The sequence below is a fragment of the Carettochelys insculpta genome, chromosome 2 (genome assembly GCF_033958435.1).
Source record: "Carettochelys insculpta isolate YL-2023 chromosome 2, ASM3395843v1, whole genome shotgun sequence".
Lineage (NCBI taxonomy): Eukaryota > Metazoa > Chordata > Testudines > Carettochelyidae > Carettochelys > Carettochelys insculpta.
In genome coordinates this window covers 47,732,800-47,759,570 of record NC_134138.1, presented here as the reverse complement: position 1 = coordinate 47,759,570, position 26,771 = coordinate 47,732,800, and the positions used below count along the sequence as shown (strand labels likewise).

The following is a 26,771-nucleotide window of genomic DNA, read 5'->3' as shown; positions in this document are numbered from 1 at the left end:
CAGCAACTGCTTGGAGTGAGCCACATCGACCCTGACTTCACTGGCCTCATTAACACTGGTCCTACACTAGATTAGTAGTACATGTGTATTATATGCTTACCTCTGTGATGTCCCCTCCATTCATCTGATGAAGTGGTTTTCACCCACAAAAGCTTATGCCCAAATAAATGAGTCTTTAAGGAGCTTCAGGACTCCTCATTCTAGTTATCTGAAGTAATGTGATTATATATGTTTAAATTATTGGTTACTTTTTTATTAATGACACTTAAAACTAAACTGTTAGCAGAGATGTGCATTTTTGGTCTGTTTTTTTTCCTTACCTTAGGATGTATGCAGTAGGCACTCTTCCATATTTTACTTCTAAATCAAATAAGATTTTAAATGTCTGATTAAATTAAATGACATGCCTTCAATATGACATTTCATATTTGATGTTTTTGCAGAAAACAACTGGTATTTGTGTCATGTGATAATCATTGCCTCAGAAGAGAACAGTCTATCTTGGGGTATGTACCCATACCCCTATTTGGCACGTGTTGATCCTGATGCACGAAAAGGCACTATAATCTACCAGCTTACGGCCTATTACAATAACAGTGAGAACTCCAGTGGTACAATAACTTATGAACTTATCACAGGTAAGTGCTTTCCAAATCAAATGATTGATCTGCACAATTGTGAGATTTTTATATTAGCAATTTCCCATTTTATCATTTAGCAAATAAGATTCCAGTTGAATAACCTTGTATGGGCATGCTGGGTGGAGGTCTGAGGTGATGGGTAAAGTGGTGTAAATTAAACCAGTTGTAGTGTGAGGGAGGTGGTTACTCCTATACCAAGTGAACAGAATTAGTAGCAGAGACCAGACATAAGCCTAAAACCCTAGGGCTTGTCTACCTGGGCTGTATAAACCATGTCAAATCAACCAAAGTAACAGAAATGCAGCGCTTTAAAGACTAACAAAAGGATTTCTTCAGTGATGAGCTTTCGTGGGACAGACCCACTTCTTCAGATCGATCGCATTTCCAATACAGACTGACCTCGACATGTATAGAGGTCCAAAAAAAATTGCAGTAAAAACTGACAAATCGTGTACCACACAGGTAACCATTATTTACTTTGGGTTTGATAATGATTTTGTTAAGTATAACAAGTAGAATTTAAGTGATTGCAAATGGTGACAGACAGATCAAAGTGAGTTACTAAGCTGATATAAAACCAAAGCTGCTAGCTAAGCCTAACACAATAAGGCTGTATCTACACTACCTCTCTACTTTGAAGGGAGGATGGTAAGTAGGGTGTCGGGAGATTATTATTGAAGTGCTGCACTGCATGTGCAGCACTTCATTAAGCTGATTCTCCCCCGCGGCAACTTCAACATGCCTGCTTGTGTGTTGTGGCAGCTAACCTGCTGGTACTTCAAAGTGCTTGGGCAACTTCAAAGTCCCTTGCCGTGGGGGAGAATTAGCTAATAAAGTGCTGCATATGCAGCGTGGCACTTAATCTCCCGACACCCTACGTATCTTCCTCCCTTCGAAGTAGGGAGGTAGTGTAGACACAGCCGAAGAGAAGTTGTTACAGATCATAATTTCTTACCCTAATCCTTATGACATGTAAAGGCCTTGAGGCCAGAGCTGATATTTTTCTGACCTGGGCCCAGCTGCTTCTCCTTCCTCTCGTTAGAGTCTTTGTTTCCGGGTCTCTTCATATAGCGTCTTGTGATGGGGAGCAATCTGGGAAACCAGATGAAGACTATCGTTGTTTGCTACCCACCCTTTAAATAGAATTTCCCTAGGGTGGGAAGTCTTTTTTCCATCCTCCCTTCCCCAATGGAAAAATGCAAAATTCAAGATGGACAGCAGCCCCAGTGGCATGGTCTTTGTAGGACCAGCTACAGTTTTTCAACTGACCGGAAAAATGAAACCACTCACAGATCATTGCCACGAGCACTGGGCTATTAAGCTCCTTAAACACCACTAGTGGCTTTCACTAGAAAACCTAGATTAATTTCCAGGTTTATAATTCATATTTCTAACATCACATACAAGAAAAATACGTGTACACAGTCCACAGCACTCCAAAGGGGCCTAGACGTTCAGCCCCCCCACTGCTGCCAAAGTAGCAGCAGCAATAGTGGCTGGAGCTCTGGGCCTGTTTGAAAAGTGGGGCCCTGGGCAATTGCTCCCCCCCCACCACCATCCCATCCAGCAGGCCTGTGTTACTGTGCAGTATTGCAGAAACTGGCTTTGATGCAAAGTCTATTGTCTGTCTGCTTACTGTGACTATCGCAATACATCATATGAGTAAGGGGTGAAAAGGGTGAAGCTGTAGATAAGAGTGAGGTTTAAGACGATGTTTAAAGATACTGAAGATACAAATGAGAGTTTTTACTGTGATGCCTCTACTAGAACTGTTTTTCTGCATCTGTTCATAGGTGGGGAAGAGCGATTTGCTGTTGATGTGGATACCGGTAGTATAGTGACAACTGGTTTGCCTTTAGCTTGGAACAAGGAATATGTGATCACAGTGCAGGCCACTGATGAATATGGCAACAAAAGTCCCTATGCCTCCATCTCTATTCTGGCTGGCTCCCGACTCCCCCAGTTCACTAACGTGTCATACAGCGTGTTTGTCCCTGAAAGCACTCTAGCAGGAGAAAGGTAAGTGGAAGAAAGGCAGGTGCCTCGAGAGAAACTTTGTGGAGTGCTACTTGGTGCCTCATTTGCAACCAGGGTTGTTCGTTCACTCTGATGTTCCTAAATTGCACTTGACAAGGAAAACAGTGACTCTTTAAAAGGGAGGAGCAGCCAAGCCCAGCGGATGTTGCAGCAAGCTGGGAAGAGGACAGAGAGGTTCAAATCCCAGCCTTGCCACTAGGACAAATCATTTAATCTTTTAAATGCCCTGCTTCTCCCTCTGGGACAGGAGTGGACAAGATGTGGCCTGTTAAGCAACCAGAGCCAGCCTGCAGCACAGTGGGAGCAACCTCAGGGAGTCTTCCTCCTTCTCACCCCTGCTGCTTGGAGCAGCCGGCTCTGGGGACCTGTGGCTCTCTGAGGGCAGCTGCATGGGAGGGGGAGTTTAACATGCTGCCCCACCCACAGCACTGTCTCACAGCTCCCACTGTCTGGAAACTGGCCACTGGGATCTGCCCGTTTGCAAGGCAGGTAGCACATGAATTCCCCACTCGGGGGCTTGTGATGTTCAGAGCTGTACGAGGCCCCTGCAGCCAGATGCTCTGACCACTGTGCCTGGACAGGGTGGCAAGAAGCCTGCTTGAGGGCCCTGCTGAGTGGCTGGCCCAGAGCCACCTTGTTAAGCACCTTTTGGTTGGAGCCTGCCTCTGGCATGCCAGCCCCTCCCCACCCAACCCTTTGCCTTCCCTCATGTACCTCATAACCCAAGCCCTCTGCACCCATATCCTCTCCCAGAGCTTGCACCCCCATTCTCTGCACAGGTCACAACCCCTCCCAGTGCCCGCACCCCCACCTATACCCCTCCTCCAGGTCAGAATCCTCTCCCAGCACCTTCACTCTCTCCTGAGCCCTGTGCCCCAACCCTTGCCCAGGTCACAACCTCTTCCTTCACCCAAACTCCCCCTCTGGTCCCACATCTCCTCTTGCACCCCAGTCCCCTAGCCCAAGCCCCCTTCTGCACCCAACCTCCAGCCCAGGCCCTCCACCTCCATTGAAGAGTACAGTCCTTGACCACTTTCCAAATTCTTGGAGTGGGCCCCCCATCAAAAATTATTCTCCACCTGTGTTCTAGGAGAGTTGTTTTTTTTTTTTTCACCTGTTTGGTGCTTCCGAACATGTTCTTCAGATGGAATGGATTTCAGTGTAATGTAAGGGGTCATCCCGCTTGTACTTGCTGGGGGTCCCTGTCTCTCAAATGCTGTAGTTACTGGATTTTTTTTTTAATCTGCCAGCTTTGTCTCAGTGATCACAAAGGTTCATGTTTACATTGTGTATTTGTTGTGTGTTCATGTTTGTTTCAGTGTTCTATAGGTGGCCATTAATTTTAATGTCTAGTCTCTCTAGCAGTTTGAATTATAATTTCATTTAAGTGTATTTAATGTCCTCTTAGCGGAGGTTTATGTTTTAAAAAAAAAAAAAAAAAAAAAACAAACAACCAACCAAAGCCTCTGCTTTGATTTTCTTTTCCAATAATTTTAGTTCTGGGTATGTTGAGACCAGAAATTTGTAGGTAGGTTTGAAGTGAATTTAGAGACCAAAAAAAAAGTAAAAGGCATTGGGGTGGGGTGGGGGCTGATTCAGAAGCAGCTCTTGAAAGTTACACTCACTAATGATAGGCAAGCATGGGACTGCTTGATAAGAGAGATCATTAACTTCAAAAATCTTGTTTCTGTCTAAATGTGTTTTACTTACTGTTACAAGTGGCACATAGGATTACTGTGACAAAGACCTCAGAGAGAGTCTTTCTCTGTTTTTTAATGTGTGACAGTACTTAGAAAATCTGCATGTGAGAGGGAGTGCAGGGGGATTGGGGCAGAGGGTTGGGGTGGGGAGAGAAGCTGGGGGTGGACCTTGGGGCAGTGGTCTGGTGTGTTTGTGGAGGAGCACAGGAGTCGGGGGAGGGTGGGGATGTTGGTGTTGGGCTTGGGGACGTGAGGTGTTCCAAGCCGAGGGTCGGGGTGTGTGAAGGGATACAGGAATGAGGGCAGGGGGTTGGGAATGTGGGAGGAGGCCAGGGCAGGGGGCTGAGATGTGTTGGGGGGTGTTTGTGTAGGGGGCCTGCGGCAGTCACGGTTGCTTCCTGGTTCCCTTACGTGGCTGGGGACAGGTCACTGTCCCTCTGCTCCTATTCACTGCACTGCCACAAGGGAGAGGTGGGCTGGCTGTGTGGGGGCCCTGCTGCTGGAAACCCAGCAACAGTGCAAGAGACCCCCAGGCCTGCCACTCCCTTCCTCCTGGCTGGCAGGAGTGCACACCAGGGACTGCACCTGCACTGCCTCCGGGGTCCAGCAAGAGAGAGGTGTCAGGACAGGCACAGAAGCATTAGGAGCCCCATTGGGAGTACACCCCTCTGCTCTACAGCACACCACCAGCCAGCCCCTTTCACAACGCGCTTCCTCACCTAGCTGTGCATGTGGGGCCACCAGCATCCACCTCTGCAGCAGGAGCCCTAGGAGAGGAAGTTGGGCCATGCACACCTACAGAGCCCCACCTGAGCCAGCTCACTGTGGGTTCACCGCCTGACTTTCACCTCTGCTCGCATCTGTCTTGGGTTTTTGCTGTACAATGTGGAAAGGAAAAACACTTTTTAGGTGTGTGTGTACAGCCAGAAAAATTAGCAGGCATGGAAAAAGCAGCTGGGTTTTATGGGGTTTGCGGAGGAGGCTGAAGGTGTGTTTTCTGTAGTAGTGAAGGCATGCGAAGGAGTTTCTGTAGGTGGCTGGCTGGCTGAGGGTACATCTTTACTACAGGGAAGATCAGCCCGGTTGCGGTCGATCTTCCAGAGTTCAGTTTAGCCCATGCCTTGTAGGGACATGCTAAATTGAACTTACAGGGCACTTGCATTGGTCCCTGAATTCCTGCCCCATTAGAATTAAGGGAAGTTGACAGGAGTGCATGCTCCTATCGACCCCCGTTAGCAGAGACTGAGCAGAAGCCTGAATTAAGGTATATTGACTCCAGCTACATAATTAATATGGCTGGAATTGGGTACCTTAGTTCGACTTTTGGCTATCGCGTAGACCTGCCCCGAGTTCCTGCTAAAATGATTACTTTGTTGCTACTGGGATTAAGAACATAAAAATAGCCACACTGGGTCAGACCAAAGGTTGATCTTGTCCAATATCCTGTCTTCTGACAGAGGTCAATGCCAGATGCCCCAGAGGAAGTGAACAGAACATGTCATCGTCAAGTGATCCATCCCATCACCCTTCCCAGCTCTGGCAAACACAGACTTGGGACACCATTCCTGCTCATCCTGGCTAACAGCCATTGGTAGTCCTATTTTCCATGAACTTAAATAGTTCTTTTGAACCCTATTATAGTCTTCACAAAGTCCTCCTGCAAGGAGTTCCAGAGGTTGACTGTGCGTTGTGTAAAGCAATACTTCCTTGTGTTTTAAACCTGACACTTTTTAACTTCGTTTGGTGACCCCTAATTCTTGTGCTGTGAAGAGGAGTAAATAACATTTCCTTATCTACTTTCTCTATACCAGTCTTGATGTTGTAGACCATGGTCCTATCCTCTATTAGTCATCTATTTCTCCAAACTGAAAATCCTCAGTCTTATTAATCTCTTATGTGGCAGCTGTTCCATACCCCTTACTGTTGGTTTGTTGCCCTTTTCTGAATCTTTTCCAATTCCAACATATTTTGAGATGAGGTGATTACATTTGTATGGAGTATTCAAAATATGGGTGTACCATGGATTTATACAGAGGGAATAATATTTTCTGTCTTCTTATGTGTCCCTTTCTTAATGATCCCCCTACACCGTTTTTTTTTTTTTTTTTGAAGCGGTTGTATTATATCACTATTTTAGTGCCTAGAGCCTTGCATAGGAGTCTTTTTATTATTTTAAAATTAAATGCCTGAAACTACTCAATTTTTAAGGGACTAGATTTTAAGCTGCCAGGTGGGAAAGGGGCACAGGGAAAGCCTATTCTTTTCAAGAGTGTAAATAAATCTTTCAAATGTGTATTTGGCACCAGGGCTGCTGGCCAGCACAGAAAGAAATACGTGTAGTTTAGTTTGTGATAACTAATGAAGAAAAGCCAACTGTTTGCAAGGATTTGAAGAGTGTAAACAGCAAAGAAGGAGTAAATGTTAGTGAGGTGATTGGGAATAATGGGTTGAATGAAGAAGAGGCAAATTGTTACCCAAGAGCTCCTAAGTGTGTCCTTAGTGGAGTGGTGGAGTCCCTGCTGCAAGAATCATTGTAAACATAGAGCAGGTGAACTACTGGAAGGTATTTGCAGGGGCCAGCCCTGCAGTGTTCTATAATGGGACTGTGGCAGAATTTTCCATCCACTTGTGCCTTCTCTGACTCTCCTAGCAAAGTGGATTGTAACAAGTTTGATAAGGATTACGCTATTGTTCTTCACAGAGTAGCAGTTGTGGAGGCTGTTTCCTTTCAAAACCGGCTTCTTTCCTACACCCTGCTGATGAACCCCAGTGGCCTGTTCAGCCTGAGCCAGGAGAGTGGAGAGCTCAGTTTGACTCATACAGTGGATTATGAGAGGGAGCACCATCTCTATTGCTTACTTGTGAAAGCAATGGAAGCTGAGAGTGGACTTAGCAGTGTAACTGAGGTACAGTGAATCACTTGACTTTACCTGAATACGAGGAATCACCTCACTGTAGTCACTATTTCCTCCCTTGAGACTTCATAGCTATGTTTAGTGATGTCATTACATACATTGACTGTCTAAGTAACAGCACAAAGTTGTCTGTAGGTTGGGAGGGAGGGAGGGTGGCTTTGTTAAGTCATGGGACTGAAATTCACACCTGTGTTCAGTTGTTGGCTCTACAGGATCACTTCCTGCGTGACATTTGCCAAAGAACAGTTTATCTTTGCCTTCATTTTAAAAGCATAAAGGCTACGACTACGAGGGCAGCCTCTGTCGACAGACTACTGTATATGACTGATGCATTATGAACTAAAATAAGCTGACCAAGTGTTGAGCAAAAATAGCAAATATGTGACACAATATTCATAATTTTTTGTTCCGCTTATGAGTCAAGCTTTGTTTGTAATATTGGCTTCACATTGAAACATAATATTCCATGTATTAAGATATGAAAATTTATTTTTGAGCCAAAATTTTAGATTTTGAGGCTTTTTAAAAATTGCTTTTTTTTAAATGAAAAAGCTGTTTTTAACTTGAGTGAGCCTGGTTTTGATTTTTTTTTTAATGGCAGGAAAAGGAATGTCTTTTCTGAAACTGAACTAAGTTTGTAAAGTGTAAAACTGAAAAAATCTTCTTATTTTGAGGTTTGCTGATTTCATAGCAAGTATTTTGTGCTGCTGCATTGTCCTGAAAACTGTTAGCACCCAAGGAATGTTATTTTGAAGTGGAAACAAAAATATTATGTAAAAGTAAATGCATCAAGTGATTAGATGTGAGTGACAAGGTAAACGCTAACATGGCTAACTTGAACCAATGCATTAGAGCTCTTTTATTTCTCGATAACAGGTCAGTTGTGGTGGACCTCTCTTCAGCAAACATCCATAATTTTCTGTTTAGTTTTTTCTTCTGCCTCCTGTCCCACACAGGTCGTAGTTCACATCACTGATGACAATGATTGTTCTCCAGAATTCCAGAATTCCATTTACAGCTGTGACAACATTCCTGAAACTATCGAAGATGGCACATCTCTGTTGCAAGGTGATCATTTCTCTATTAGGTTTCATTTCTTCTTCTCACAAGAGTTTGTTTAAATGATTTATGTCTATATAATCTGATTAGTGTGAGTTCTCACCGTGCCCACTCAGAGCATGGTGTCAGAGTACCTTCCAGAAGTGCATTAAAGAAGATGACCAACATCTGTCAGATGGTTTTTATTTTTCCTCTCTCGAGGGTATGTTGTTCATGGATTTTTATTCTGTGTTTCTATTTCTGTGTAAGTCAAGCTGAAGAAGTGTGCCTTGCACGTGGAGTGGAAAGTTTGAGAGTAGTTCTTATTGTTCTGCAGGAGTACAAACCGTAATTATAGGCTGTTCCCCTCAGAAATGTCTCCTACACAGATATGACCTTGACAGTAGATAGCAACACTGTCCCGGAGGAGCAGAACCATTGGTCTTCTCCTGGACCTTTAGATGTCCTTCTGGGTACCAAGCGCCTAGACTGTTGAAAGCCTTGAACAGGAGGCTGACTCTGAGATCTTGAACCTGAAGCAATAGTCTGTGGAGAACCAGTGTAGTGAGAGGAGGACAAGTTTATGTGCTCATGGTAACCTGCGTTGCTGCAAAGGCAAGCTGTGGCTTTCTCTACTGCACGTTGAACCTCTCTAGTCTGACACACACTCATCCAGCAACATCCATAATCTGGCATGATTTTAGTAATCTGGACAACCAGTTATCATGGGTGTGGTCAAGTTTCCCATGGGCCCATGAAGTTTGTTTCCAGCCACCCGTATTGGTAGTCAGTGTTCTCTACTGTTGTTTAGCTCTAATTTTCCCCCTAAATGTCTTAAGAGTCCAGTAAACAGTGGAAGTGTTGGTAATGTGATCGACCACTTCGACCTCCTGTGGTCTGGGAAATTCTCTCGTTTGCATTGGTCAGGTCCAGAGGGTGACAGCTATAGAGGTTCAACCTGTAGTTTTAGTTTCCTGTGAGCTGACTGTCTTGTACCCCTCACCCTATTAAAAACTATAAGCTCAGGGACTTGGGGACACCAGCAGTCTAAGCCTCTTTGACATGTTCAAGGAAGAAATAGACCACCTTCTGGATGCTTGGAGGTGAGGCCTGATGCCCTGTACGCAGTGAAAGGATGTCATTGTCGTCTTTAACAGTGTGGCAGCACGTAAAATATACCATCAGTATCTCTTCCACTTCTAGCAGATTGCAGGCTGCAGGTGAAACCGTAGCATGGAGACATGTCCTAGTGTGGACAGGCAGGCACTTCTGTTTGTCAGTTTGCATGACACTCACAGGCTTTGTAAAGTAGGTTTTGCAATAATGTAGTTGAATGAAAACGTTGGGAAGGAAATAATTTTTGTGAAGCATACGCAGTATACATGCATTGGTTTATTGTTCAACATACAGTTTTTCACAAGCAGATAAAAGTGTAATAGAAATATTAGCTGTTGGAAGATTGACTATGGAGAATATCTGGGTACCATTGCAAATAAGATATCAGCATGAATTTCATGTGCTTAAATCAGAAATAACATCATAGATTGACCTGACTCTCTAAATGAATTGTTTAAAATATAAGGCCAGGGCTACACTGTCACTCCTGTTTTAAGAAGAGGTACACACAGTGATTTGTATCAGTTAGAAATTTGTTACTCCCATCTCCAGGTTTTATCCTTTTCAGCCCCCAGATCCACTCTCCTATCCCCAGGCTTTACCCCCACTCTGTCCTGCAATCCTGCCCTCATCCCCAGGCTTATGCCCCCATCAACCCCAAACCACCCTACTCACGCCCAGGCTTAACCCCTTCAGCCCCGGACCCATCCCCAGGATTTACCCGCCTGAGACGAGGAGCTCCATGTGCTGCCGCTGCTCCTCCTCAGCCACCTGCTCCCCCCCGCTGCCTCCTTTTCAGCACAGCTCCAGCGGGGCAGGCTTGGCCACCCCTCCCCACAACTCTTCTGCAGCCTTGGAGTTCCCCTGCATGCAGCCTGAGCGGTTCCCTGCACTACCAGCTTCCCTCCACCACTGCTGACTCCACTTGTGGCTCCAAGTGCTGCCATTGCTTAATCAAAAAAACTAAATGCAGTTTTAACAGTGGACTTTGTTTCAGCAGCGGCAGCCTATCCAGCTGCAAGTGGAGTTGGGGGCAGTGCTTGGAGCTGCAAATGGCTCCTTAAAGAGCCTCATGTGGCTCCAGAGCCACAGGTTGCCAATCCCTAACTTTATACAATGTCATGCTGCATTCTGGAACATTCTTCTATTGCAAACTCATATCTCTGGGGCCAGTCAATTTTTTTCCACCCCTTTCATTCTTTTGTTTGGGCCCTAAACAAAAGCTGACGAAGTTGGTGGTGCTGTGTCAGGATGGTTGTTCACAACTCAACATGCAACTCAGTTTTCTGGGCAACTAGTGGTGTGACCAAACCCACATGTGTGTAATCACAGTTCTGCTACCATGTTTCCTTGTAGTTCTTGCAACAGACTGTGATTCAGGCTCCAATGCTGAGATTTCCTACTACATTCAAAGCTCTGACTTTTCCATCACACCTGAAGGGATCATCAGTTCTCACCAGCAGCTGGACTTTGAGCGAGCAAACCATATGTATGAGTTTGCGGTTATAGCTGTGGACAAGGGACATCCTCCCCGGACAGGAACCGCATCAGTGCGCATCAGAATGACTAATGTGAATGATGAGGCACCTGTGTTCTCTCAAACTAGGTAAGCAGATTTTAAACCCTGATTTGTTTTCTGAGTTGTAATTCAGATTAATAGTCCTAGTTTACACTTTGCTTATATATGTATATGATTAGAGATACACATCTTCTAGAACTGGAAGGGACCTTGAGAAGTCATCTAGTCCAGTCCCCTGACCTTGTGGCAGGACCAAGCACCATCCCTGACATCTATTTGCTCCAATCCCTAAATGGCATCCTCGAGGATTGAGCTCCCAACCCTGGGTTAACAGGCCAATGCTCAAACCACTGAACTATCCCTCCCTTTCTTTTATGCTTAAGGGGCATATCCTGCCAGTAAATAACTGTTTACTTTCTTACCTTTTGCACCCCCTCCACATAGCACATTGAATCCTTAGCTCCATTGCTGTATGCAGAGATAACACAATCAGGCTGTATTTAACTGAAAGAGCTAGCCTCTGGGAGAATATTTTTGGATACGCTGGTGCCTTGGTTTTATGATGACTGGCCTGCTAACACATAACCCAGAAGGAGATGGTGGGTATCAAATACTTCATCAAAAGAAGTATCAGATGAAAACTGGTAGCAGAATCTAATGCATATTATTTACTATGCATTGTTAAAAAGCACTACATCTTCGAGTGGTCCCTGTGAATGCTCCGTGTCCGGTGTCGGGCCTGTCCTGGCGCCATAGTTCAGAGATTTTTCAAGCTGTTGTGCAGGAGCTTGCTGGGCTCTTTGCGTGATTTTGGTCACGTGTGATCCGGTCCCAGCCAGTTACAGTCAACCGCCAGCAGCTGCAGACGGACTCGCTTGTGCTTCACACGTCTGAAACAAAAGTTAAAAATCATCTGTAAATAATTTGTTTTACCTCTTTTCCAGTATTTTAAGAGTTTTTTTTTTTTATTGCATATAGTTTTCTAAAAAAAAAAAGTGAGAAAGGTGGACTTCTGAATAAAACTTCTCTCCAAGTTGCTTAAGAATGGCTATTAGAGACTGTTAACCGTACTTAACAGTCATAAATGATTAACTATTGTTTGCTATTCATAAAAAACTTACACACACACACAGAGTTTGTATTTAAAAAAAAAAAATGCCTGCGGCAGGTTTACGAATTGTGATTCCTGTGGTGAAGCCATGCCAGCTTCCGATGACCACAGCAAATCCATTTGCTGCCTGAGGGAGGCCCATATACCTCAGAAATGTCCCTGCTGCTCTAAACTGACTGCAAGAGCCAGAAAAGATAGGGAGATTAGGCTAAAGATGATATTCGATAAGGCTCTCCAGCCTATGACCTATGAGCTGACAGCCCTCCTCTCCTCATGCCCCCTCCAGAGGGTTCATCACTGCCTCAAAAGCAACCTCTCTGACTCCCTTTGTCCATAAGAAGAAGAGATCCTCTCCCACTCAATCCTTGCTGGTGTTACCTACGAGCAGGACAAGTGAGGTTGAAAGCTGTGATCCCTCTACATCTAACAGGGACAAATGGCCTAGAGTGCAGGAGCCAGCAAGTATATCTCAGGCACACAGGCAAGCCTCGGAACCGAGGAGTTCACATACCTCGAAACAATCAGCACCGAAAGCTGCGGCACTGAGACAATTGTCCTGGGCACTGAAAACAATGTCAGCACTGGGGTGCCTGGTGCATAAACCCCTGGCACCTAAGATCTCGGTGCCAGAATCCACACCAAGAACATCAGAACGGACGTCGGTACAGATGACATTGAAACAATTGGCACCAACACACTGCACGGTGGCATTTTGCACCAGGTGCATTACCAGCTATGTTGGCACCAGTTCCATTGGCACCATACACTTCGACCTTGGGCAGCCACACAGACCAACAATCTGTAAAGGTGTAGAGTAAAACTCACCACCATAGTCCTTCTCCTGACATGGTTATCATGTTGTTGTGTCTATCCCAGAATTCTTCGATAGAACCAATTGTATTAGAATGGCTTCTAATGGTGATGGAGGTGTGTGGCATAACTGGCCATTTGTAACGACAGAGTAGAAGATGAGTAGACCTTTTATCCAAATAGGTCTAGCCTCTTAGCCTCCTTATCTGACACCATAGATTTATATCTACAGAGGCCGCAGATAATATTTGGCAGGCTCCTGCCTCCATTCCACCAACCAATAAGAGATTGGACAAAAAGTATGTTCTTCTTTGAGTGGTCCCCGTGGGTGCTCCACAGTAGGTGTCGGGCTCGCCCTGGTGCCGCAGCTCGGAAAATCTTCAGCAGTCTCCGTCAGGTCGCGCATGCGCTGATGCGCATCGGCACATCGCGTGCTTACGGTCACGTGCACGATCCGGTCCCCGCCAGTTCCTTCTCAACCGCTAACGGCTGCAGACAGAATCCTCTCCGGCTCCAATGCCTGAGACAGATAAATCTTTTTTTTTTTCTCGTGTTAATAGTTTTAACAGTTCATAGTTAGCAGTTCTATAGTTATTATAGTTAGTTACTCTGTTAAAAGTTGTTAAAAGCTAAAGACTATCTTAAAACCACAGCGGCCGCCTCCGGGCGGGCCCGCTGCTTTTGTTTGTCAGCTTTCAAAGGCCAACGGTTATTAACATCACCTAACAGACTGTTAAGTGTGCTATTAGCACCTAAGGACTCAGAGTTAAGTTTTAACAATGCCATCCCCCGGCTTTAAGAAGTGTGAATCTTGCCGGGAGGCCATGCCTGCTTCGGATGGCCATAGCAGATGCATACGGTGCCTTGGGGAGACGCACGTTCCCCAGAAGTGCTCCCATTGTTCCAAGTTGACTAATAGAGCTAGAAAAGATAGAGAAATGAGGCTGAAGATGCTGCTAGTTGACAAAGCACTTCAGCCTGCCTCATCAGAGACAACGCATGCGGAGGGCTCTTCAGGATCGCGCAATAGGAAGGCTGCCTCTTTGACCTCCTCTGCGCAGAAGAAAAGAAGAACCTCGCCTATTCGATCCCTGCCCCTTACTGTTGGGAGCGGGATGAGTGTAACAAAGGACCCGCGCACGCTGGCTTCCTCCACTGGTAAAGCCGCGGCGCATGCAACCACTCAAGGCCCTGCAGCTACCAGGGAGATGGCACTGAGAGCCGTGCGAGCACTAGTCAGTCTGGCACCGGCTACTGCGGCACCGATCGAGACTTCCCCAGAGGCACCGAGGACATCGGCACCGGGATCGACGGCACCGGCAACAACGGCACTGGTAGCAGTGGAAATCAGCATGACACCTGCTCCGGTGCCAAGCTCACCGATAAGACCACCCGAGAGGGTAAAGGCTAAAATGAAGACCAGGCACCGCAGCCCCTCTCCTGAGGTAATTGCGCTGCCTCTGTCACCACGATCACCACCGGAGATTCGACGGGCAGCAACACCTTCAGCTTGCCACAGATGTCCTTCTCCTTTTCTTCGGAGTCTATCCCAGGGGTCTGCACGCTTTTCTCTGTCATCTAGCGTAGATCCCTACGAGTCTTCTCACAGAGGCTCTCCTCGTACGTCGGTATCATCTCGGAGGTCTCGACATTCCAGGCACCACCCTTACATCCTTGGGTCATGGTCCAGGTCTCCATCGCCGGGCCCCTGTCCCTGTTGCTACGACCGCCATCATTATGCGGGGCATCAGCATAGGAGGTCGACGTCTCACTATGGATCCCCGTCGACCACCCCTCAACGCCACAGTGTTCTACTTCCACCTGGGGGAACACCATGAGTTGCCCAATCAGAGGCTGGGTCTAAAGACATTGAACCCCACCTCGAAATTCCACAAAGGCAATCACATCAATACAGCCAGGATCCAGAGGAATTGGAGGAGAGATATCATAGTGATACCTCCTCATCCTCGCCAGACAAGGCCGTGGTCCCTGGAGACATTTCTCCCCCAGATGACCTGAAACAGTTCCAGGAGCTGTTCAAACGAGTAGCTCAATCCCAAGATATTGAAGTGGCGGAGGTGCAGGAGAAACACCACAGACTCCTTAAAAACCTCAGGCCTCCATCTTCTTCTAAAATTGCTATTCCTCTGGACGATGCAATCATGGAGGCAGCCACTAATATATGGCAGACTCCAGCATCTGCTCCTCCTACCAACAAAAGAGCGGACAAAAAGTACTTTGTCCCCGCGAAAGGTATGGAATTTCTATTTAGTCATCCACAGCCAAACTCGCTAGTGGTTGAATCGTCCCAACACAGGTCCAAATTGTCCCAGTACAAATCTGGGAGATTGGACAAAGACACAAAGAAGCTGGATCTTCTGGGTAGAAAAGCCTACTCCTCCTCTACTCTGTTGCTCCGCATGGCCAACTATGCCGCTCATTTGTCGAATCACAATTTCGACAACTATTCCAAGCTTACTGTGCTCATGGACTTCCTTCCGGAGGATAAAAGGCCAATTCTTAAGGCAATTGTGCAAGGGGGCTACACGGCTTCTCGAGCGGGCGTGCAGATTGCACTGGATGTGGCGGACACAGCGGCCCGAGCCGTGGCCACCACAGTGGTGATGCGGAGAGAGTCATGGCTTCACACATCCGGCATTCCGAAGGAGTTACAGGTCAAAATTGCAGACCTCCCCTTCGACAAAATAAAATTGTTTGCTGAATCGACCGACTCAGTCCTCCACTCGAGCAAAGATTCCAGAGCGACACTTCGGACTTTGGGGATATATACCCCACCGTTCAGAAGGAAGAAATTTTATCCTCAGCAACGCCGTTATGGTTACCAACAGCAACGTACCCAATTTCAACTGGGGTATGATCAGGGACGTCATCAACAAACACATCATAAGGGCCCTAGGCGCTGGCCTCCGCAGGGCAAAGTGCAAGACAGCAAGTTTGACGGGTATGTCGAGGGCTGCGAAGCCAAGACCGTACCTCAGTGCCAATCTCAGTACATGTTCCATCACCGACTCAAGCCATTTTACCCACAATGGAAAAGCATCACGTCAGACAAGTGGGTATTGGAGATTGTAAACACGGGATACACGATCCCCTTCCAGTCTTTACCTCCACCAAATCCTCCCACCGCACCCCTTCTCAGAGACCCCTCTCACCTACCGGAATTAAGGCGGGAGGTGGACCACCTCCTATTCATAGGGGCGGTGGAGAGAGTACCGGAACAATTTCAAGGCAAAGGGTTCTACTCCAGGTATTTCCTGACGGAAAAGAAGACAGGAGGGTGGAGACCCATTTTGGATCTACGCGCACTGAACCAGTACCTATGCAAACAGCGCTTCAAAATGACTACGATGGCTTCAGTAATCACGGCACTAGACGACGGCGATTGGTTTGCAGCCCTCGACTTACAGGATGCGTATTTTTCATATCGCAATTCATCCAGCCCACAGGCGTTTCCTCCGGTTCCTTGTGGGCACAGATCATTTCCAGTACAGAGTCCTCCCATTCGTACTCTCTTCAGCACCCAGAGTCTTCACCGAGACCTTAGCGGTGGTGTCAGCATACCTACACAGACAGGGAGTTTTCATTTTCCCGTACCTGGACGATTGCCTGCTAAAGGGAACTTCCCGGGCGGAGGTATTACGGATGATACACATCACCACAAACACATTTACCTCGCTGGGCCTCATCATCAATTTCTCAAAGTCAAAGACCGACCCCACGCAAAATATAGAGTTTATAGGGGCTCGGATAGACTCAGTCACGTCAAGGGTGTATTTACCCGAGGCTCGTTTTCGTGCCATCGAATCTCTCGTACAGCTACTAATGTACGGCCCCACTGTTCCAGTCCTCACGTGCTTACAACTGTTGGGGCATATGGCAACCACCACGTTTGTGGTGCAAAACGCCAGGCTGCATATGCGAGGATTGCAGCATTGGTTGGCAACCGTATACAAACCCTTAATCCACACCATCCACAAGAGGGTGTCACTTACAACAGAGGCATGAAGCTCACTAACATGGTGGGGAAACCCCAAGAATCTCCTAACAGGGGTGCCCTTCCGCCAACGGCAAATTACTGTGTTCATTACAACAGATGCCTCCCATATGGGATGGGGGGCTCACATGGACAACAAAACCACTCAAGGATTATGGTCCCCCGCGGAGAAGACACTGCACATAAACATATTAGAGCTCAGGGCAGTGTTCAATGCGTGCAGGCATTTTCACAATTATCTGCGTGGAAAAATAGTCGGCGTGAATACTGACAATACCACCACCATGTTTTATATAAATCGACGGGGGAGCCGGGTCTCGTACGCTTTGTGCGGAGGCGGTCCGACTCTGGAACTGGTGCATCTCCAACAATGTTATCATAAAGGCTTCATACCTACCGGGGGTCCACAACGTCAAGGCAGACCAACTCAGCAGACACTTTGCGCCCACTCACGAGTGGCAGATCCGTCCAGACCTACTTCACCAAGTGTTCCGCAGATGGGGTTTTCCCCAAATCGACTTGTTCGCCACCCGAGAAAACAAGAAATGTCCCCAATACTGCTCCAGAGCGGGCATGGGACAGGAGTCTTTGGGGGACGCCTTCATGATCCCATGGAAGGGCCCTCTACTTTATGCGTTCCCTCCCACGACGCTTATACACAAGGTCTTGGAGAAGGCCAGAAGGGAGAAAGCACGCATGATACTCATAGTCCCAACCTGGGACCGGCAACAGTGGTTCCCATTGCTCTTGCGCATGGCTCAACATCGGCCATTTCCCCTACCAACAGTACCGGACATTCTCACTCAGGCTCGGGGGTCAATACTGCACCCGCACCCGAAGAGACTTCGGCTACAAGCATGGCTAATCCATGGCTAAGCGCCTTAGAGACTACATGCTCAGAGGGAGTACAACAAGTCCTTGAATGTAGTCGGAGAACTTCCACCAGAAAGACTTATCAGCACAAATGGTTGCGTTTTTCTGAATGGTGTTCCTCCAGGCAACTAATACCCCAGGACGCCACCATACCTCCGATTCTGGATTATTTGCTACAACTCAAACAAAACGGACTTTCGCTATCCTTTATAAAGGTGCATCTGGCGGCTATATCAGCGTTTCGGTGTGAAGAGGATGGATCAACCACATTTGCCCATCCTGTTGTCTCACGTTTCCTAAAGGGGTGGTGAATCTGTACCCCCCTCGGAAACCAATACCACCGTCATGGAGTTTAGACCTAGTTCTACACACCCTCTCGGGACCGCCCTTTGAACCGTTGGCTACGGTCCCCCTTCGACTAGTTACTATTAAAACGACTTTCTTCCTGGCAATCACGTCAGCTCGCAGGGTGAGTGAGCTCGCAGCCATAATGTCCACACCACCCTGCACGATCTTCTCAAAAGAAGCAGTGGTTGTACGATTACACCCAGCCTTCGTTCCTAAGGTCTCTTCAGACTTTCATATCAACGAACCAATAGTGCTGCCCTTGTTCTATCCTAAGCCTCACAACTCAAATGAAGAGGCACGGTTGTACTTACTTGACGTAAGAAGGGCACTGGCCTTCTACATCGATAGAACTAAACCTTTCCGGAAAACGGACAGACTCCTGGTGTCCATTGCATCCAGGTCAAAAGGAGAAGCGCTATCTTCACAGAGGATTTCAAATCACATTGTGTCTTGCATAAGACTGTTATGAGATTTGCAAGACTTCTCTGCCAGTTCCTCCAAGAGCCCACTCTACGAGGGCGATGGTGGCGTCAACGGCCTTCTTCAAAGGCATCGTGCTGAGAGATATCTGCAGAGCGGCGACGTGGTCTTCCTATGACACCTTCGCCAAGCACTACGCCATGCACAGGATGCTTGATGAGGATACACGCCTGTCGACAGCAGCCCTTTGACGGGCAAGCTGCGCATAAATCGGGTACCCATCTCCTTTTTTGCGGGGGGTTACTTCTGGGTAGTCACCTACTGTGGAGCACCCACGGGGACCACTCGAAGAAGAAAGAGAAGTTACTCACCTGTGTAGTAATGATGGTTCTTCGAGATGTGTCCCCGTGGGTGCTCCACTACCCACCCGTTCCTCCCCACTTCGGAGCTCTGTTTGTGTGTTTTTCAGGGGCGTCCGGAGCGGTTGATCAGGAACTGGCGGGGACTGGATTGCGCACGTGACCGTAAGCGCGTGAAGAGCCGATGCGCATCGGCGCATACGCAACCCGACGAAGACTGCTGAAGATTTTCTGAGCTGCGGCGCCGGGGCGAGCCCGACACCTACTGTGGAGCACCCATGGGGACACATCTCGAAGAACCATCGTTACTACACAGGTGAGTAACTTCTCTTTCCCTTTCCAACCATAATTTTGATAATTATGCAAAACTGACGTCCCTGATGACAAGAAACCAATGTAAGGAATGTGCCAGCAGGAATTCAGAGCTGTTGAAGGCTGGGAGGAATGTGTCTCCCAGAGATTATTTGCATGAGAATGCAAAGGTGTGCATATGTAACACTGTGCAAACAAAGCCTGATGGGTAGCAAGGAAGCAATGAAATTTTGTCTTTTGTAAACACATTGTTGTAAAATCACAATTTATGCTAACGCTCAATATAAGAATTGTGAACTCTCACCAATGCTCCAAGTTGTTGTGGGGGACAGGGCACTCATAACTGCGTAAGACATGGCTAGCACAGGGCTCCCCAGGTTTTAAGCCTTGTAAAGCAGAAGGGGAGGGGTATGGGTTGAACCAGCTAGCTGAGTGCTTTGGCCCTGCCTAAGCCTTGGCTATATAGCTATAAGCCTGGTTTGACTAGTCCTTCCCCCCCACCTGTTAAGATAGAGCTGGATACTAGTGTTTGTATCTTTTATGAGACTCTACTTTGGTAGATGCTGAGAGCTGAAATCACAGGGTGGCAGCTAAGGCGACTGAGCTGAAATTACAGGGTTTTGCCTCAGGCCAAACCCACAGCAGACAGTGTGACCCATGGCCAGTAGGAGGAGCAGCAGACAGATGGCATGGCTGGTAGGAGGAGCAGCAGGTGGACGGTGCCACCAGTCATCCACCGGTTGCGGCAGCGGCAGATGGATGGAGCAGTGGGCCGCCGGCTGCTAGGTATAGCAGTGGACAGGCTGTGACTGGCGGATGGCCTCTGGGGCAGCTGGCAGGGAGCCAGCAGAACACCGGACCAGCACAAAAGTGGCATTGCCTCAGGCTCAATGAGGGAATGCATCATTGTGATGTGTCAGGGCCTGCACGGACTGGACCAACTTTTAAGTGGGGCATTTGAAAGGCAGGTACAAAGGAAGTTTGGGTGTGTGGATTGGCTGTTTATAGTATTAGACTGGTGAGCCTGAGGGGCCAAGGACTCTGCTCAATCCATTTTGAGCTGGGACAGTTACTTGAGGATTTGTTATGAACTCTGGGTGTGGTATTTTCCCAAGTTTATGCCAATTGACTTTTCTGCCTCTTTCATTAAAAGTTTCTTTTCTACACTCAGACTCTGTGCTTGTAAGTGGGGAAGCATTGGCTCTCCAAGGCGCCCAGGGTGTGTGACGTTCCCAGGCTACTGGGCGGGGGCTTGAGCTGGTTCTATGTGAGATGGGTGAAAAGGAACCCCTAGATGTTGAACCTGGCCCTGGTTGCTGCCGACTCCTTCCATCAGAAGGGTTACACCCTCATTAAAATTGATAGTCCAGGAAGGCTATACAGCCTCACATACAGGAGTCCAAAGTGCTCTAGATGTTGCAGACACAGCTACGTGATCTACTGCAACTGCAGTTGTAATGAGGTGGATCTCCTGGCTACAAATGTCTGTTGTCCCTAAAGAATGGCAAACAAAGGTGGAAGACCTCCCCTTTGACAAATGGAAACTGTTTGCTGACTCTACAGATGCAGTTTCATACTCTAATAAAGACTCAAACTACTTTGCAAAAACTGGGTATGTGTACTCCCCCACACAGGAGCAAGAGATACTATCCATATCAACGCCACTACAATTACCAACGTCAGCAGCCACTCTATCACCAGTGTACCCATGACCCAGGGCGTCAGCAACAACAATAAAGACCCCTGAGGTGGTGTAACATACAAGGCCGTAACCCTGTGCCACAAACCACGAGGCAGCACGTTTGACCGTTATGTTGAGGACCACGACACCACACTCATCGCCCAGTGCAAACAGCCAGCGTGCGGTCTGTTCCACCACCGCCTTAGACCAGTTTACCAGCAATGCCTTACCATCACCGCAGACAAATGGGTGCTGGAGATAATTTCTACAGGCTATACCATTCCACTCTGCACCCCTCTGCCAACCATCCCCGCTACCCAGGGACCCCCTCACAAGACAATGTTAAAGCGCAAGGCAGCCCACTTCCTGTCCATAGGAGCTGTTGTGAGGGCACCCGAAGAATTCAAGGGAAAAGGGTTCTGTTCCTGCTACTTCCTCACAGGTGAGAAAACGGGGGTGGAAACTGATCCGCGATTTACGGGCTGTCAGCCATTATCTTTGCAAACAGTGTTGCAAGATGGTCACTATTACCTCTATAGCTACTGCACTGGATGACAGGGACTGGTTCACAGCCCTTGACCTACGAGACGCCTACTTTCATATAATTATGCACCCTGCCCACAGACATTTATTCCACTTCACACTGGGCACGGATCACTTTCAGTACAAAGTACTGCCATTCGTCCTGTCATCGGTGCCCGGAGTCTTCACAAAAACACTCTAGGTAGTAGTGGCTTACCTACACCACCTAGCTGTTTCCATCTTTCCATACCTAGACGATTGCCTTTTGAAGGGCCACACAAGTGTGGATGTTCTCTGTATGGTAAGGATTACCATGAAGACGTTTTCAGTCTCAAGGCCGTATCAATTTTCAAAAATCAACCACTGAGCCCACGCAGGGCATAGAATTTATAGGGGCTCACCTCGATTCTCTTACGGCAAAAGTATACTTACTGGCACCTCGTTTTCATGTGATACAATAACTCGTACAAATCCCGATGCGCAGTCCTACGACACAAGTGATAACTCGCCTCCAGCTTTTGGGTCGCATGGCAGCCATTGCATCAGTGGTCGAAAATATCAGGCTGCATTTTCGCTGTCTCCAGCATTGGCTAGCATTAGTATATGTGCCGATGAACCACACGTTCATAAGAGGCCGTCGCCAACCACACAGCTTCAAAAATCCTTGCGAAGGTGGATGAAATCCAAAAATCTACTATCAGTTTCCCTTTCACCAACCCTAGTCTTCCGTTTTTATGACACACACTTCCAGCATGGGCTGGGCAGCGCACGTGGGAGACAGATCAGTACGAGGATGCTTGTCGCAACAGGATATGGTTCTACATATAAACATGCTGGAGCTAAGAGCGGCGTACAATGCTTGCAAACACTTCCTACTGCATATTTGGGGTGCAGTGGTCGGCATCAATACCGACAACATTTACTGCAACGTATTACATCAGCCAACAAGATGGGGCCACATCTTGCACATTGTGTGCAGAGGCAGTTTGTCTGTGGAACTGGTAAATGGCATAATCTTGAGGGCTTCACGCTTAGTGGACATCAACAACATTGCGGTAGATCTGCTGAGCAGGCAGTTCGCACCAGATCACGAATGGGAGAGCTGTTCAGATATACTTTGCTGCATCTTCCCTGTTTGGGGCTTCACCCTAAATAGAACTATTTGCGACCTACAACAACAGAAAATGCCCTCATTTTTGTTTGAGGGCAGGTCTTGGTCCAGGCTCACTAGGGGATGCTTTTCTCATACCATGAAAAGAACCTCTACTCTATGCCTTTGCCCCACTGGTTCTTTTCACAAAGTCCTGGAAAAGGCGAGACTAGAGAAGGCCAATCTGATACTCATAGCACAAGTGTGGGACCATCAGCACTGGTTCCCGCTGCTACAATGAATATTGTTTTGCCCTTCACGCTCCCTCCCCATCATTCCAGACCTCCTTACACAGGATCAAGGGACTCTGACCCACCCTAAACCACAAACATTACTACTTATGGCATGGTTGATTCTTGGTTCAGCGCCTCAGAGAACCTGTTCTCTGAGCAGGTCAAGGAAGTACTGGACATGTAGCAGATGAACTTTCAGTGAAAAACTTACCTCTGTAAATGGGAACGGTCTATGTCCTTGTGCTTGTCCAGACAGTTACGCCCACTGGAGATACTCATATCTACAATTCTAAATTTATTGGACAGCAAACAAGGAGGACTTGCACTACTATCCTTAAAGGTCCACCTTGCAGCCATGCTGGCTTTTAGACACACTATAGAAGAATTGATGGTTTTCACCCATGCAATCACAACCCAATTCCTAAAAGGCCTTGGGAAATTATATCCTCCTCATAAACCAATAGCTCCTCCATGGAACTTGGACCTGGTGCTGGACATGCTGCTTAGACTGCCGTTCAATCCTCCAACCACCATGTTGCTTCATTTACTTACCTTTTTAAAAACATGATTTCTTCTTGCTTTAACGTTGGCCTGTAGAGTCAGTGAGTTGGCTGCAGTAACGACAATTCCATCTTATCACCACATCCTTAGAGAAAGTTGTACGTTTGTGTTTACATCCTGTGTTCCTTCCCAAGGTCTTCTCAGAATTCTACATAAACAAACCGATAATGTCACCATCCTTCTATGCTAAGCCACACTCTTCAAACAGAGAAACAAGACTCCACACACTTGACCTGAGGAAGGCTATGGCTTTTTATAAAGACAGAACCAAACTGTTCCATAAAGAGGGCAGGTTATTTGTATCCCTCGCACAGAGATCGAAGGGCGAGGGGGGGGCTGTCATCACAAAGGATCTTGAATATTATTACATCTTGCATTAAGATATGCTGTTCATTACATAAAACCACCTTATCAGCTCTGCCCAAAGCTCATTCTACCAGGGCAGTGGTGACTTCGACAGCCTTCTTCAGAGGAGTCTCCTTGAATGACATTTGCAGAGCAGCAGTGTGGTCATTCAGTGACACATTCTCTAAACCTTATGGGATGCACTGCCATATGAAGGAAGAGACGCCTTCTGGCAGCGGCGCTTTCTGTGGCGAACACCACAACTCTGGTACCCGCCTCCATGCTTCGGGGGTGGGGTTAGGGTCACTTGAAATGCAGCACCCATGGGGACCACTCGAAGAAGAAAGTTACTTGTATTGTAACAATGGTTCTTTGAGATGGGTCCCAATGAGTGCTCCACTACCTGCCCGTCCTCCCCGCTTTGGAGGTCTGCTTTGTTTTTTCAGATGCTCCTGAGGTAGTCTTTGAAGACCTGGCTTGGACCGGGTCATGCACATGACCAAAAGTGTGCAAAAAGCCCAGCACACTCCTCCACATGCACGGTCCAGCTAACTATGGCTTGAAAATCTCTGAACTGCGGCGCCGGGGCGGGCCTGTCACCTGACATGGAGCACCTACGGGGACACATCTCAAAGAACCATCGTTACTACACAAGTGAGTAACTTCTCTTTCTTCCTCTGTCCTTAATAAATTTAATTTTTTGTCATAAATGTGAAATACAGCCACTTAGAATAAACTACAATACTGAATGGTATAATGCTTTATACATTTAAGATCTACAATCCCATTTTATATATAGGCTCTTATGTGTGCGTCATTTTGACAGATCACGTTAAGATAGTCTGGGATCCATTATTGCATTGAGACTTCAGTAAGATCAGTCACATGAAGTTACCATTTTTCTTGGTGGGAGAGCTTTGTGCCAGGCAGTGTAGGCTGTTGGTTTTTGTTCTTTCCCAAGGGGCATGCAGAGAATTGCAGTACAAGTTGGAACTCACTTGTCCAGCAACATCTGTAAACTGGCCGGATAACCACTTATGGGTGTGACCAAGTTTCCTGCAGTTCTGTAAAATTTGCTTACCACTACCAGTCCTTGCTTTCAGTGTTCTTTGTTGTTATTTAGCTATTATTTACCCTAAATGTCTTCCAAGAGCCCAGTAAGCGGTTGTTGAAGCAAGAGACTTCTCTGTGTTTAGGCGACTAACATTCAGCTTTATTGAATTCAATAAGGCAACAGATGAGCCAAACTGGACACCAGTAAAACCAGGTCCAGGAAGGCTGCTTGATGCGGCTAACTCTAGTATTTTATACCCTGATACAAACAAATCCAATATCGGAGGCAATTGAGAGACATAAATCATTTTCAGAGAACTTTTATCAGTAAGGAGGAACAGGCATCAGGGAGAAAGAGCCCCAACTCCAAACAGTTCATTAACGCATTCCATAGAGCTCATCCTCCCTGCCATTCCCAAGTAGGAAAAGTCCAAGCTCTTGTGTACGTGCAGAAATAAGAAACGTGAAATGGCTTTTATATAAGATGGCTTCCACACAATGGAAGTGTTGGTGTTGCTGTTAGACAATATTGATCTTCCTGTAGTCCAGTAAATTCTCTTGTCCGGCACCAGTCAGGTCTCAAGGGTGCCAAACTAGAGAGGTTCAACCTGTGTCACAATTATACCATGCACACTTAAACCCAAAACTAGATTCTTTAGCTAGTTTAAGAGTTTAACCAGTTTGTGAATTCCCAAAGGTAAAACTGTATCACATTCACGGTGAGTTTGGACTGCTGGCAGCTCTCCTGATAGCAAATGCGCATTGATTCTCTTTGCGTTAGTTACAGAACATTCCTCTCGGAAGATGCTGGCCCCGGTACTTTGGTGGCTACTGTACGTGCAAAGGATCCTGATGGAGATGGGGTTTTGTATCAGATTGCTGGAGGTAACGAAGAGGGTTATTTTGAACTGGATAACCAGAAAGGTAGGTAAAGAGGCTTTAAAACATTAGAACAAAAAAGCAGTCAAGTAGCACTTTAAAGACTAACAAAATAATTTATTAGGTGAGCTTTTGTGGGACAGACCCACTTCTTCAGACGATAGCCATACCAGAACAGACTCGATATTTAAGGCACAGAGAACCAAAACCAGTAATTAAGGTGAACAAATCAGAAAAAAAAATTATCAAGGTGAGCAAATCAGAGAGTAGAGGGGCAGAAGGCAGCAGGGAAGGTGGGGGAGTCAAGAATTAGATTAAGCCAAGTATGCAAATGAGCCCCTATAGTGACTCAGAAAATTCCAATCTTGGTTCAAACCATGTGTTGTGTTGAATTTGAATATTAGGTTACTGTTTTAAACCTATGATAGCTCTGCTTTTTTGTCCATCTTGAAAATAATTGATGTTGTAATTCAATATATAATTATGGAAAAAACAAAACAGTACTTCCTTAAGGCAGTCTGTGAACCAGTAATGCTTTCCATAAATTACACTAAGATTCCTGTTGGGCAAAGCATTTATGCAAACCACAGGAAGACATGGGTCTCTGATTCAGGGAAGTTCTCCTTCCACCATAAACTCCCTATATCCTTCAGACAAAACTGCAACTCATTCCAATATATGGCAATACAAAAATGACATTTTTGTTTACATTATCCATAAACTTGCACTTTGTTCTCCAAAATCTAGGCATCATTAAACTGTGCAGGTATCCTCTACCCAAACTGAAGGGACCTCGATACATATTGAACATCACAGCTACAGATGACAATGCCTCTGGGGGACCCAACCCTCTGAGCAGCTTCGCAGAACTTATTGTAACAATTAATGACATTAATAACAACAAACCTGTTTTCAAAGAGGTAAGAAATCTGTCTCTAAACCTTCTATTCAATATATCTAATCAACTGGGGGAAGATATCGCCATCCTTAATGGGGGAATATGTTGATTTTAAGGGATTATATTGGCAAGTGTAGTAGAGCCTCTAAAATGGAATAGACTCTAAATTTTTTGCAGTCTCCAGTATTTAAATAGGAAGAGGCTTCTTTTTTCAAGAAAATGTTTTGTCTTCTCT

At 46.6% G+C, this 26,771-nt stretch overlaps 1 protein-coding gene across 1 annotated transcript in view; it reads left to right on the top strand.

Moving 5' to 3' along the window:
* The first annotated feature begins 508 nt into the window (after positions 1–508).
* Positions 509–26,771, top strand: part of LOC142008491 (neural-cadherin-like) — a 102,038-nt gene continuing 75,775 nt past the window's right edge. Inside the window, exons 1-7 of the mRNA XM_074985691.1 lie at positions 509–638; positions 2,435–2,660; positions 7,080–7,284; positions 8,250–8,361; positions 10,804–11,053; positions 25,541–25,683; positions 26,386–26,558. Coding sequence (XP_074841792.1) covers positions 509–638; positions 2,435–2,660; positions 7,080–7,284; positions 8,250–8,361; positions 10,804–11,053; positions 25,541–25,683; positions 26,386–26,558 — 1,239 coding nt within the window. The remainder of the gene's footprint in view (positions 639–2,434; positions 2,661–7,079; positions 7,285–8,249; positions 8,362–10,803; positions 11,054–25,540; positions 25,684–26,385; positions 26,559–26,771) is intronic.